The sequence below is a fragment of the Hypanus sabinus genome, chromosome 28, assembly GCF_030144855.1.
Source record: "Hypanus sabinus isolate sHypSab1 chromosome 28, sHypSab1.hap1, whole genome shotgun sequence".
In the NCBI taxonomy this organism is placed as follows: Eukaryota; Metazoa; Chordata; class Chondrichthyes; order Myliobatiformes; family Dasyatidae; genus Hypanus; species Hypanus sabinus.
In genome coordinates, this window is record NC_082733.1 from 9934047 (window position 1) to 9948195 (window position 14149).

The following is a 14149-nucleotide window of genomic DNA, read 5'->3' on the forward strand; positions in this document are numbered from 1 at the left end:
TGTACTATTCTATGTTCTATAGAACCAGATCATTTGAAATTCTACATATACATGGAGAAATAGTCATCATCTTCAAAAAAATATTGGCCATAATCAAGTACATGCACCCAAAATGTCAACCCACTGTCATAAAATGGATACTGTAGGCTTTCAGATTTCCAGAATTTGCTGCTTTGCCACTAAAGCAACTTGAATACAAATTTTCACTGAGTAATGTTTGTCTCACAACATCAGACTTCACCACAGCTTGGCAACCACTGGAAGTAGGCATCATGGCAGGGTGCACCATCTCCCCATTGGCCTTCACTATGGCAATGGAGATTATTATCAGAGCCTCAAAATGAGTTGCGAGAGGAAAACGGCTACTGTTTGGTCAACGGTTACCACCAAAACGAGCCTATATGGACAATATAACAATATTGACGACAACTGTCCCATGCACCAAGGGACTTCTGGAAAAGCTTCATCAAAACATCACATGGGCAAGGATGAAGATCAAGCCCAACAAGTGCAGAACCATCTCCATTGTCAAAGGTCAAGTCACAGATCAAAGGTTTCATATTAATGGAACATCTGTCCCAACTGTGCCAGAAATGCCAGTGAAGAGCTTGGGCCGATGCTAAGCTCAAGGACACCAAGCAGCTTAAACAACTCAAAAAGGATACCATCATGTACATAGCTTGCATCAACAAGACATGGCTGCCAGGAAAACTCAAGCTGTGGTGCTTCCAGTTCGGCATACTTCCAAGACTCATGTGGCCTTTAACAGTGTATGAAATCCCCATCAATAAGGTGGAAAAGCTCAAAAGAGTGATCAGCACGCATGTGATGCAGTGGCTTGGACTTCCACGATGCTTAAGTCCTGTTGGACTGTACGGGAATGGCAAATCAGAATTACCAATGGCAAGTTTTGTGGAAGAATTCAAATGCACCAAAGCAAGGTTGGTCATGACCCTCACTGAATCTGAAGATACTATTATTCGAACAGCGGCCCCCTGTGTGGCAACGGGGAGGAAGTGGACCCCATGTGAAGCCGTTCAGAATGCTAAGTCTGCTCTTCCCTTCAGGGATGTGGTTGGCCGAGTCCAACTTGGGAGAGCCAGGCTCGGGGTCGTCCAAAAGGCTACTCAGTGACACAAGGCAACATCAGTGCAGAAGAAACGGCTCATGGTGGAGGAGGTAAGAAGACAGGAGAAGGCAGAGCAACACACCAGGGCTCTCTCAATGGCCAAACAGGACCAATGGACTAATTGGGAGAGCCTGGAAAAGAGGAAACTCAGCTGGCATGACATCTGGGAGATGGAAGGATCTCAGCTAAGTTTTGTCATCAGAGTCACTTATGACCTCCTACCCACAGCCCAGAACCTGAATCAGTGGTGGGGAGAAGACCCCACTTGCTCTCCTTGTCAAGCACCTAGATCACTGAGGCACATTTTAACAGGATGCACCATGAGCCTCAGCCACGGACGGTATACTTGGCGGCATAACCAAGTTGTCAGACAGTTGGCATCAATCTTGGAACAGAAGCGAATCACCACAAATGTTCTCCCACAAACATCGGCAAAAAATGTTCACATCACTTGATTTGTACCAGCAGGCCAACCTCCAGTGCACCATATAACATCAAAAGAGGTAATCATTCTGCAGGTTGCTCGGGATTAGAAAATGGACTTGGCCCAGGAAAAAAAGTTTGTGTTTCCCCCAGACATTGCGGCTACAACACTCTGGCCAGACATGGTCCTGTGGTCCACAACAGCCAAGCTGTCAATGTTGTGGAACTGACAGTACCATGGGAAGATGGTGTTGAAGAAGCTTATGAGAGGAAAAAGACCAAGTACTCTGAACTGGCAACTGAAGCTGCCCAGAATGGCTGGAAGACCAAGATTTTCCCTGTAGAAGTGGGATGCAGGGGATGCGTGGCTACATCTATGACCAGTCTATTGAAGAAGATGGGGGAGAGGGGTTATTCACTCCAACAAGCAATCAAGTCCTTGTCAAATGCAGCAGAAGAAAGCAATAATTGGATTTGGATTAAAAGGAAAGACAACAACTGGGCTGCAAGATGAAGGCAGGAAGGGGTTGTATCTGGGATGCCAAGTAGCACTGTTAAGCCCACAACGTCTCCAGAGGGCTCATCAACAAAATGTCAAAGAAGTGCCCACCTGATGACCCTGATGAGGTACCTACCCTCTTTGTCACCACTCCAAGCCCACTGCCAACATCGAGTACGAACTTATCATAGGGATTGAAACATCAAGTCCTATTAGCTTTACTTACATACTGTTTGCATTGCCAAACAATGGGCCAGCATATCCCATATTATTTGGGCTAAACCCTTGGAAGTTAAGAGAAAGCACCAAACTGGAGAACAACGTTTTCCTAACAGCAGGAAATGGTAAAGGCTCAAAAAAAACATTGCTATGTCATACACGTTCACAAATGAATATTACTTCTGAACACGGATCACTGGGGAAAAAATCTGTCAAGTAACTGAGTAGAAAGATGATCAGTTCTGTTATGGATAACTTACAATCAATTTTGAAATGGGGGACATTCTCCAAAACTGCACACTAATTAATAACAGGATAGATATGGCAGGCTCCGCATACAAGCACTATAGATAACACTGAAGTATTCATAGCCACCTTCAGCTAGAACTTCTGAATAGCTCATCATTTCAACTTCCTCCTGGGATTTCCATTATTACAGAAGCCAGTTACCATGCAATTGCATTCACTCCAGACTAAATGGCAAAATGGCTGTAGGATAATATAACCAGCTATAGGATTTAAAATCTGTATTACAGAACTATCTTCTACCCTAGGTATAAAAAAAGTCGTCTACCCAAAAATATGGAAAATTGTCCAGTTATGTCCTATTTACAGAAAAAACAGAACTAATATAATGCAGCTCAATCTACTTTCATTCATCAAAGATTTAGCTGTCATAAATGCTGTCAAGTAGTACATGTTAACACCAATAGTCATGGCCAGGTTACATTTGCCTAGATGATAAGGCTCCAGACTTCATCGCAGATTTTGTCCAAACATGGACAAAAGAACTGAATTCTAGTTGGGAGGTGAGAGTGACTGTCCTTGAGATAAAGTCAGCATTTGACCTAATGTGGCATCAGGGAGCCCTGGGAAAACTGAAATCAATGAATTATCTCAGTGAAGTTGATTGTTGTTTGAGATTGTGAGGGCAAAACCCTTAAAGTAACTATCTTCAACTGCTTCAATAGTAGCCTTACCTCCATCATAGCCATATATCATGGAGACAGGCCATTTGGCTCACCAGATCCTCACGGTGGGCAACTGTTAGAACTGCTGACCCATAGCTCCTGCAACCCAAGTTCAATCCTAATCTCTGGCATTGTCCAAGTGGAATTTGCACATTCTCTCTATGACTATGTGGGTTACTCTCACACCAGGTAATAGAGTCACAGAGTCATAGTGCAATACAGGCCATAAAACCCAATGAGTTCAAGGTAACCACAGTGCCAACCCAGCTGGTCCCAACTGCCTACATTCAGCCACCCTCCATGTACCCTATCCAAGTCTTTCTTAACTGATACCATTGTTCAAAGTACACTTATTATCAAGTATGTATACCATATAACATGTTAAGTTTTATCTTCTTACAGGCTGCCACAAAACAAAAAAAACACAATAGAATTAATGAAAAGCCCTTCCCAACAAAGACTGTCAAACAACCAATGTGTAAAAAAAAACAAATCATGCAAACGATAAAAAAATTAAACAAATATTACATAAAACATGAACTAAAGTCTCCAAAAGTGAGTCCACAGTCAGAATCAGAATCGGGTTTAATATCACTGGCATTTGTCATGAAATTTGTTGTTTCTGTGGCAGTATATTGCAATACATAATAATAAAAACTATGAATTCCAGTTAGTACAGGCTGACCACTGATTTTGGAAACTGATAGATCAGCACCTTTATTAATTTGGATGAACTTATTAGACATATTTTACTGAGTGGTCACCAGGTGGCAGTGTGTAGTACACACAGCACCATCTGAGGCAAGATTTGTTTTGACATATGCACTCTATTTCTATTATTTACATTGCACTTGGTGGCAATCCCAATATTTTGTGCTTATTTTTGCTTACTTAAACTTAACCGTAGCTATGACCTCTAAGTACAAGTACCAGTGGTGGTGTCAAAGGTAAACATCAGTCGATATCGATCCAAGAAAAGGTATAAATGTTGAAACAACTGGACTAAGGTATTTCTGTATATAAGCTATATGACTTGTATGGCATTGGATCGTCGACTGTGTGTGATATAAAGCACCAAAGAGAAAAAAATTGCAATTCTATGCAAACAATGATTCACTAAAGCAAATGAACATTAGAAAAACTATGAAAGTTGGTAAGAACACTGTGCAAGTGATGATTGAATGGTTTCACCAGTGGAGTGATGGAGTCAACTTGTTGGGCAGTATGATAATGAACCAAGCTAAGTTGTTCCATAAAGAATTAAATAAGAACATGCCTTCAACCATAATGAAGGATGGCTTCAAAGGTTTAAGAAGTACCATAGAATTTCCATACAAAGTGTGTGGAGAAAAACAGTCTGCAAACCATGAAGCAGCAACCGAGTACGTTGTCGAATTTGTGAAGCTCATAGCAGATGAAAACCTCAATCCTGAGGAGGTGTATAATGCTGATGAAATTGCACTATACTATTGATGCACACATAAGAAAACATTAGCACCAGAAGACAAAGAAGATTCCACAGGATTCAAACAATCTAAGGACAGAGCTACAATTTTAGGGTGCTCCAATGCAGCATGTACTCACAGATGTAAACCACTGGTGATTGGAAGAAGTCAATGCCCTAGGGCTTTGAAAGATGTCAAAATTTACCCAGTAATGTATCACACAAATAAAAATGGCTGGATTACCAGCGATATTATGTTTGAGTAGTTTGAAAAATATTTTGTGCCAGAAGCCAAAACACAAGGCATATCTATACCCAAAAATTGCAAATTTCTTCTTATTTTGGATAACTGTTCAGCACACCCCAAAGCTGAATTTCTGTGTAACAATGATATTTTTATAGTGTATTTACCACCAAACTGGACATCACTTACCAAACCCCAAGACCAAGGAATACTGTGCTCTCTAAAGACCAAGTATCACTCACTTTTCAGGAAATGTCCATTAGATGAGGTGAATGTTGGCAATTCCATACAGACATTTTATTAAAGAATTTAACATGACGGACATTCTTTGGTTCATTGCTCGAGGGTGGGAGAAGGTAGAACCTTCAACACTAAAGAATGGCTTGCATAAATTGTGGCTTGTCTTGATGTTTGATAAAGCACTTGAAGAAAAGCCTGATGATGATTTTACAGGATTTCACATACCAAAGAAAAAAGCAGTTGTTCATGATATCCTTACATATGCAAAAAGTGCTACAGAACTTGCTTTCAAAGATGCAGCAAGAAGTCTTAATGAAGAAAATCAACGTGAATAAATGATTGTCGACGATGAAACACCTGTTGTGCATCACCTGGCGGACTCGGAAATGATAGTATTCTGAATGCTGATAAAAACACTGCAAGTAATGGAGATGGCAGCAATGATGATGAAATGGATGAAACTGAAAGATTTACTACTGACAAGTTAATTGAATTATTGGGTGATTTAGTCAAAGGTTAGAGAAATGTACCTTCATGACAGAAGAACTAATGAATTTTCAAAGGATGCAAGAAAAATTACACAGGGAGAGATAAAAACACATAAAACAACTTGGCCTGGATGAAATGTTTAAAAAGTTAATCGAGAAGCAACATTCTTTGTAAGCACACTAATTATTTATATTTAATTTTTGTTTAATTAATACTCATTTTTAAACTTCTACAGTCCATTTGCCATTGTTATTGCACGACCTCTTTTAATCCAGCAAAAAAGTTAATCAGGAACCAAGGGTGCCAGAAAATTAGTGTCAATTTGTATCTACAAAATAGTTAAATTAAATAAGCACCACAAAAAAAAGTAGTGATGAAGTGTTCACGAGTTCAATGCCCATTCAGAAATCAGATGACAGAGGGGAAAATGTTGTTACTGAATCGGTGAGTGTGTGCCTTCAGGCTCCTTTACCTCCTTCCTGATGAGAAGAGGCATGCCCTGGGTGATTGGGGGTGGGGGGGCCCTTAATGATGGATATCACCTTTTTGAGGCATCGCTCTTTGCAGATGTCCTAGATGCTATGGAAGCTTGTGCCCACAATATAACTGACAGAGTTCACAACTTTCTGCAGTTTACTTCAATCCCATGCCAGATGAGTGACGCAGCCAGTTAGAAAGCCAGCTCAGCACTGAAGCGAATGCAGACATCCAGGAGCCCAACGGCTACAGACCACAATTGCAGAATCAGTTGAGCACTGAGGTTCAACCTCACTAAGAACTATTATATCTGACTCAATCACTTCCTCTGGAAACTAGGTCCATATACTCATCATCCTCTGAGTAAAAGGTTGCCCCTCAATCCCCTTAAAACTTTCCCTTCTCACCCTAAATCAATGTCCACTAGTTTTGGACTATCCTACCCTTGAGAAAAGACTCCTGCTATCCACCTTATCTTTGCCACTTAAAATTTTAAACATTCACATGAAGTCATCCCTCATTCTCCTATGTTCACAGGAATAAAGACCTAACCTATCCAAATTCTCCCTATAAGTTAGGCCCTCTAGTCCTGGCATATCCTCATAAATCTTTTCTGCATTCTTTCAAGTTTAACCACTCTTCCTATAACAGGGTGACCAAACTGTACACAGGGTGCAGCTCGCCAACAACATGCAACACAGTTTCCCAACTCCTATACCATGACTGATGAAGGCCAGCATATTAAATGCCTTTTTCACCACACTGACCACATGTGATGTCTTTTCGATGAATTATGCACTGGTACTCTGAAGACCCTCTGTGCCATTACATGCTCTAGGGCCCTATCTACCTTTCATTGTACAAGTCCTAAACTGGTTTGACTGTACAAAATGTAATAACTCACACTTACCTGTATTGAAATCCATTTGCCAGTCAGCATATTTCCCTAACTTATCTAGATCCCCTTGTAATCCACAATAACCTTCACTATCAACAACACTTAATTTAATATCATCTGCAAACTTACTGATAGAGCTTTGTGCATTTGCATCTAAAACATCAATATACAGCTGCAGGAAAAAGTTTGTGAACCCTTTGCAATTACCTGGTTTTCTGTATTAATTACTCGCAAAATGTGGTCTGATCTCAGTCACAATTATAGACAAACACAATCTGCCTAAACCAGACAATTGCTCTTTTCATGTCTTTATTGAAAACATTGTTTAATCATTCACAGTCCAGGCTGGAAAAAGTATGTGAATCCTTGTATTTAACCTCCATTCGCAGCAATAACCTCCACTGAACATTTCCTGTAGCTACTGATCAGACTTGCACAATGGCAAGGAGGAATTTTAGACCGTTCCTCCATTAAAAACTTTATTATCGATATTTCTGAGATACCTTGCATGAACAGCCTTCTTCAGGTCAAGCCACAGCATCTCAATTGGGTTAAATGGCCATTCCAAAACATGAGTTTTCCTATTTTTAAACAATTCTGTTGTTGACTTACTCTTATCTTTCGGATTATTGGTGCAACATTCAACTTCTATTAAGCTTCAGGTGACGGGACTGCTACCCTGGCATTTTCCTGTAAAATGTCTTGATACAATTTTGAAAACATTGTTCCCTCAATGGTTGCAAGCTATTCAGGCTCTGAGGCAGCAAAGCAGCCCTAAATAATGATGTTCCCCTCCACCATGCTTCACTGTCAGGGTGAGGTTTTGGTGCTGGTATGCAGTACCCTTTTCTCTCCAAATGTAACGGTGTGAATTTCTGCCAGAAAGTTCAATTTTTGTATGATATGTCCACAGAACATTGTCCCAGAACATCCAGATGCTATTTTGCAATCCTGAGATTTGCAGCAATGTATTTTTTTTGGAGTCCAGTGGTTTCCTCTGTGGTGTCCTTCCATAAACATCCTTCTTGTTCAGTGTTTTTCTTATAGTGGACACATGAACAGAGACTTTAGCAAGATGTAGAGATTTCCGCAGGTCTTCTGCTGTTACCCTTGGATTCTTTTTCACCTCCTTCAGCATTGCACCCCAAGGTTCACATACTTTTTTTTAAACTTAGACTGTGATTGTTTAAATGGAGTACTCAGTATTGATGAGAAGTACAACTGTTTGTGTTATTAGTTTAGGCAGATTGGGTTTGTCTATTATTGTGACTGAGTATAATGAATAACAAGGAACCTAACATCAACTTCTACAGCATACCAGTCAACAACCTCTAAACAAAAAACTTCAATCATCACTCTTTGCTTTCTACTTCCGAACCAATTTAGAATCCACTGAACAAACTCTCCCTGGATTCCTTGAAACCTATTCTTCCAGTTTAGGTTTATCCCCTCGCCATTTGCAAACACTTGTGTGTTGGTGGGTTAATTGGCCACCATACATTGCCGCTGGATCCAGTAACAGCCAAGGGAATATGGAAGAATAAAATGGGATTAGTGTAAAATGGATGTTTGAGAGTTTTCTTGCTATATGACCATGAACTCTTTTGACTCTTTCACCTCAGACAGTTGAGGAAGTTTGGTATGGGCTCCCAAATCCTAATAACTTTCTACGGGGGCACAACTGAGAGCATCCTGACTGGCTGCATTACTGCCTGGTATGGAAATTGTACCTCCCTTAATCGCAGGACTCTGCAGAGAGTGGCGAGGACAGCCCAGTGCACCTGTAGTTGTGATCATCCCATGATTCAGGACATTTACAAAGACAGGTGTGATAAAAGGGCCCGAAGGATCATTGAGGATCCAAGCCAGCCCAACCACAATCTATTCCAGCTGCTACTGAAGCATAAAAGTCAGGATCAACAGGCTCTGGGACAACATCTTCCACAAGGCTATCAGACTGAAGAACTCATGCTGATCTGAGTGCACTCTATATTACACTGACTGTTCTATTTATTAAAAATTATTATAAATTACTATGATTCCACATTTAGATGGATACGTAACAAAGATTTTTACTCCTCATGTATGTGAAGGATGTAAGAAATACAGTCAATTCAATTCAAAACTTTAAGACTTAACTGTCATGAAAGTACCTCTTCCATCACTCAGTTTCAATTAACTTGTGGATAAAAAAATTCTTCCTCAAATCCCCACTAAACCTTCGACTCTTTAACATAAATCTATGCCTGCTAGTCAAAGATGCCTCTGCTAGGGAAAATTTTCAATTTTATCTACACTCCACAACTTTGTACACATCAAATAACATCCCCCACTTGTTCCAAAGACAGACAGGTTAGTAAGCTGCAGGTATGTTATACTGGCACCAGAAGCATGACAACACTTGCAGGCTGCCCCAAGCACATCTCTACACCACACTGATCATTAACACAAATGAGGCATTTCACTGTATGTTTCAAAGTAAATGTGACACATAAAGCCAACCTTTATATTTTATACATTCTTTTTGTCGCTCTTTGATTTGTTTACACAGTTGTTCTTCCACCTGCTGCTTATTATTTGGAGGAATGTAGTTAAATTTGATCCATTTGTCCTTTTGATATACACTTCCTCATGACTCTAATGATAGATTCCTTGTCAAATATTGCAATGCCAATCCCTAACTTACACACAACTGTAGAGCCTACACCCTGGAAAACTATCTAATGTTTTCTAGGGTATCTGAATGACAGCAACAGTATCACTTCTGCGTGCATTACTTGACACCCACAGTTCATACATCTTTCTTGTCAGAATTCTTGCAAACAGATAGTTGCAGTAGAGTTTTGCTTTTGTATCTTTTCAAGTTTATTGTCTACTGTAAACTGCACTTAGTTTTGTTTCTCTATTGGCAGCCTTTAGAGTGCCTCTCCTCTTCTCGTTTCTAAGTTCTACCCCAATGAACAACTCAATGCCATCCCCCTCCCATACCAAGAACATCATCTCTAAATACTATTGTATGACCATTCATTTCATACACTCAGTGGAACCCAGTGTGGTCATTTGCTGCTGTAGCCCTCCCACTTCGAGGTTCAACATGTGTGTTCAGAGATGTTCTTCTGCTCACCACTGTTGTAACACACGATTATTTGAGTTAATGTTGACTTTCTGGCAGCTTGAACCAGCCTGGCCGTTCTCCTCTGACCTCTCACATTAACAAGGTGTTTTTGCCCACAGAACTGCCGTTCACTGGATGTTTGTTATACAATTCTCTATAAACTCTAGAGACTGTTGTGCATGAAAATCCCATGAGATCAGCAACTTCTGAGATATACAAACCACCAAAACTACTCCACTGTCAAAGTCACGTAGATCATATTTCTCCCCATTCTGATGTTTGGTCTGAACAACTGAATCTTTGCATGCATTTATGTATTGAGTTGCTGCCACATGATTGGCTAAGTAGATATTTGCATGTATAAAGTGGCCAGAGTGGATACTCTCCCAAAACTCATCACTTCACACTTGAAGCTCAAATTCCACCTGTGGTTGTTCTGTCCTATTACTTAGTACTATCCTCACTGCAGGCCCTGATGGTGTCAGCCCCAGGGTGCTGAAAGCCTGTGCCCCCCAGCTATGTGGAGTACTTCATGTCTTCAACCTGAGCCTGAGTCCCCAGAGGGTTCCTGTGCTGTGGAAGACGTTCTGCCTCGTTCCTGTACTGAAGACGCCGCGCCCCAGTGGCTCCAATGACTACAGACCGGTGGCATTGACCTCCCACATCATGAAGACCCTGGAGAGACTTGTTCTAGAGCAGCTCCGGCCTATGATTAGGCCACACTTAGACCCCCCCCCTCCAGTTCGCCTATCAGCCCCGACTAGAGGTTGAGGATGCCATCATCTACGTGTTGAACTGCGTCTACGCCCACCTGGACATGCCGGCGAGCATTGTGAGGGTCATGTTTTTTGACTTCTCCAGTGCGTTCAACACCATCCGCCCTGCTCTGCTGGGTGAGAAGCTGACAGTGATGCAGGTGGATGCTTCCCTGGTGTCATAGATTATTAATTACCTGACTGGCAGACCACAGTACGTGCGCTTGCAACACTGTGTGTCAGACAGAGTGGTCAGCAGCACTGGGGCTCCACAGGGGACTGTCCTGTCTCCTTTTCTCTTCACCATCTACACCTCGGACTTCAGCTACAACACAGAGTCTTGCCATCTTCAGAAGTTTTCTGATGACTCTGCCATAGTTGGATGCATCAGCAAGGGAGGTGAGGCTGAGTAAAGGGTGTCGGTGGGAAACTTTGTCACATGGTGTGAGCAGAATCATCAGCAGCTTAATGTGAAAAAGACTAAGGAGCTGGTGGTGGCAGACCTGAGGAGAGCTAAGGCACCAGTGACCCCTGTTTCCATCCAAGGGGTCAGTGTGGACATGGTGGAGAATTACAAATACCTGGGGATACGAATGGACAATAAACTGGACTGATCAAAGAACACTGAGGCCGTCTACAAGAAGGGTCAGAGTCTTCTCTATTTCCTAAGGAGACTGAGGTCCTTTAACATCTGCCGGACGATACTGAGAATGTTCTACAAGGTTGTGGTGGCCAGTGCTATCATGTTTGCTGTTGTGTGCTGGGGCAGCAGGCTGAGGGTAGCAGACAGCAACAGAATCAACAAACTTATTCGTAAGGCCAGTGATGTTGTGGGGGTGGAACTGGACTCTCTGATGGTGGTGTCTGAAAAGAGGGTGCTGTCCAAGTTGCATGCCATCTTGGACAATGACTCCCATCCAGTCCATAATGTACTGGTTAGGCACAGGAGTACATTCAGCCAGAGACTCATTCCACCAAGATGTAACACTGAGTGTCATAGGAAGTCATTCCTACCTGTGGCCATCAAACTTTACAACTCCTCCCTTGAAGTGTCAGACACCCTGAGCCAATAGGCTGGTCCTGGACTTATTTCCACTTGGCATGATTAACTTATTATTTAATTATTTATGGTTTTATATTGCTATATTTCTTCACTATTCTTGGTTGGTGCTGCTGTAACAAAACCCAATTTCCCTCGGGATCAATAAAGTATGTCTGTCTGTCTATCAACAACACAATCAATTTGTGCATCAGCTGCAAATTTTAAAACTTCAAGACTTCTTCATGTACAATTGTTACTGTACAAAAATAAACAGCAAGAGTCTATACTCTGGAATCTTGTGACCAGTTCTGTACACAAATAACAAAGGTTCATTTATTGTCAAAGTATGTATGCAGTACACAACTCTGAGATTGTTTTTCTCCAGATAGGCATGAAATGAAGAAAAACCATGAAAGTCAGTTCAGAGAAAAACAACAAACCCACCACAAAATCAATCCTCCACTCTCTGTCTCTGCCTCCTTTACCAAATCAATTTGTATTCAGTTTGCCCTGGATCTTATGAACTCTTAACTTTTGAAACAGCTTCCGATGAGAAAGAGCAATAAAGGGTTGAAATTCCCTTGTCCAGCTCCTTTGCAAACAGCATGAAGATCTGGACCACCGAAATTTCCCCCAATCATCTTCCTCTGAGTAGGAGAAATTCTTTTTAAGTATAGACTTTTCTAAGATCACATAAGGATTCCGAAAACTGTCCATAACCCTAGGCTTCAGTAAATCCGATACACTGTTACTGAGATTGCAAAAGTTGTCTTGGTAAATTAGTTGGCTACAGATTGGTGCAGATTATAAATCTTAATTACATCTCCATTGGATCTAGTTAATTATTGTACTACAGACTTAAAACATGCTTAACCATAGGAACATAGTTCTCAGCTGGCTCATGGCTTTTAAGTGTTGTTGGCTCTGTACCTCCAGATTGAAATAAAAGCCCTCCAGACCGTTACTCACCATTCCCAAGTTAAAAGGATATGAACATTTCTTCTACTCTACAGCCCCATCCCTATCTTCAGGCTCCTTCATTCTTTATCCTGCACTTTCAACTAACATCTCCAACTCACAATCACTGGCCCCAATATCAGTAACTCCCACCCCTCCAGTGTCACCCACACCCCTCCCCAGCATCGAGGGGCTGTCACCCACGTCCCTCCCCCTCCCCCTCCCCCACCCCAGAGACCTGCGGGCATCACTCAGCCCCCTGAACATGCCATCACGGTCATCAAGCACCCTACGACTGAACAGGAGTTACCCACTCCACCATAAAAGGAGCAACGCCCAATCTGCTGACCCCATCAAGAGGGTGACCCTCACCCACCCCAGCAACAAGGGAGTTGTCACCCACCATCAAGGAGAAGGGTGGGGGGGGTTGTCACTGACACTCTCCCCAACAGTATCATGGGGTAGGGTGTTGGCACCCCTCCTAAACCCCACTACAAACCCTAGCACCGCCTACCCCTCCTGGCATTTCCCCTCTTTCCCCCCCCCCCGTATTAAAGGGGGTGATAACCCACCCCCTTTCCCAAGCAATAAAGGTGTGCCGCCCACACCCTCTCCGGCATTTAGGTGAGGAACGCATCACCCACCCGGACAACCCCCCCAATAACCACCGGTGTCAAGGGGAGGGGCGTTGCCCAGGCCACAGCCCCCTCCCCTCCCGGCCCCAGCTTTACCCCCACAAGGACGGTATCGACGCCCTACCCCCCCCCGGTACCGCCCACATACTCCCCGGTACCGCCCCCTCCTCACTCTCTCCCACCCCAATGACCGCCGTCGTCCGTCACAATAAGCGCCGAGTGTGAGAGGTGCAAACTAAGGCGGAAGCCCTTACCCTGAGCGTCGCTTTCCTCCGCGGGCGGGCACCGCTCCCAGCACCCTCACCTGCCCGGAGCCGGGTGTCACCGGATTGCTGGCGGCCGTTAGGGCCACCGAATCGGACACATCCGAGCTCATCCCCGCGGCCATGAGGAGCGCGCCCCCTCAGCGTCAGTGCGCAGACGCGAGCTGCCGCGCGTTCCCGGATGGCGCAGCGAACGGGGGCGCTCGAGCGCATTGCTCCAGCATCCCCTTCCTATTTCTCCCTGTCAGACCTTCACCTTCCCTTTCAGCGCACTGTCCAGCTCTCCCATCCCCCGTTCATCTTTCCTCTCCTTCCCTCATTCAATCCTACTCTCCCTTCCCCTCTCTTG

General features: G+C 43.0%; 1 protein-coding gene across 3 annotated transcripts in view; it reads right to left on the reverse strand.

The window, feature by feature from the left end:
- arnt2 (aryl-hydrocarbon receptor nuclear translocator 2) overlaps positions 1-13932 on the reverse strand; it is a 364666-nt gene extending 350734 nt beyond the window's left edge. For all 3 annotated transcript variants that reach the window (XM_059952585.1, XM_059952584.1, XM_059952586.1), the window contains exon 1: positions 13792-13932. Coding sequence is in view for 2 of the 3 variants with exons in the window: in XM_059952584.1 (XP_059808567.1) it covers positions 13792-13925 (134 nt within the window). In the remaining variant the exon portion in view is untranslated. The remainder of the gene's footprint in view (positions 1-13791) is intronic.
- Positions 13933-14149: the final 217 nt, after the last annotated feature.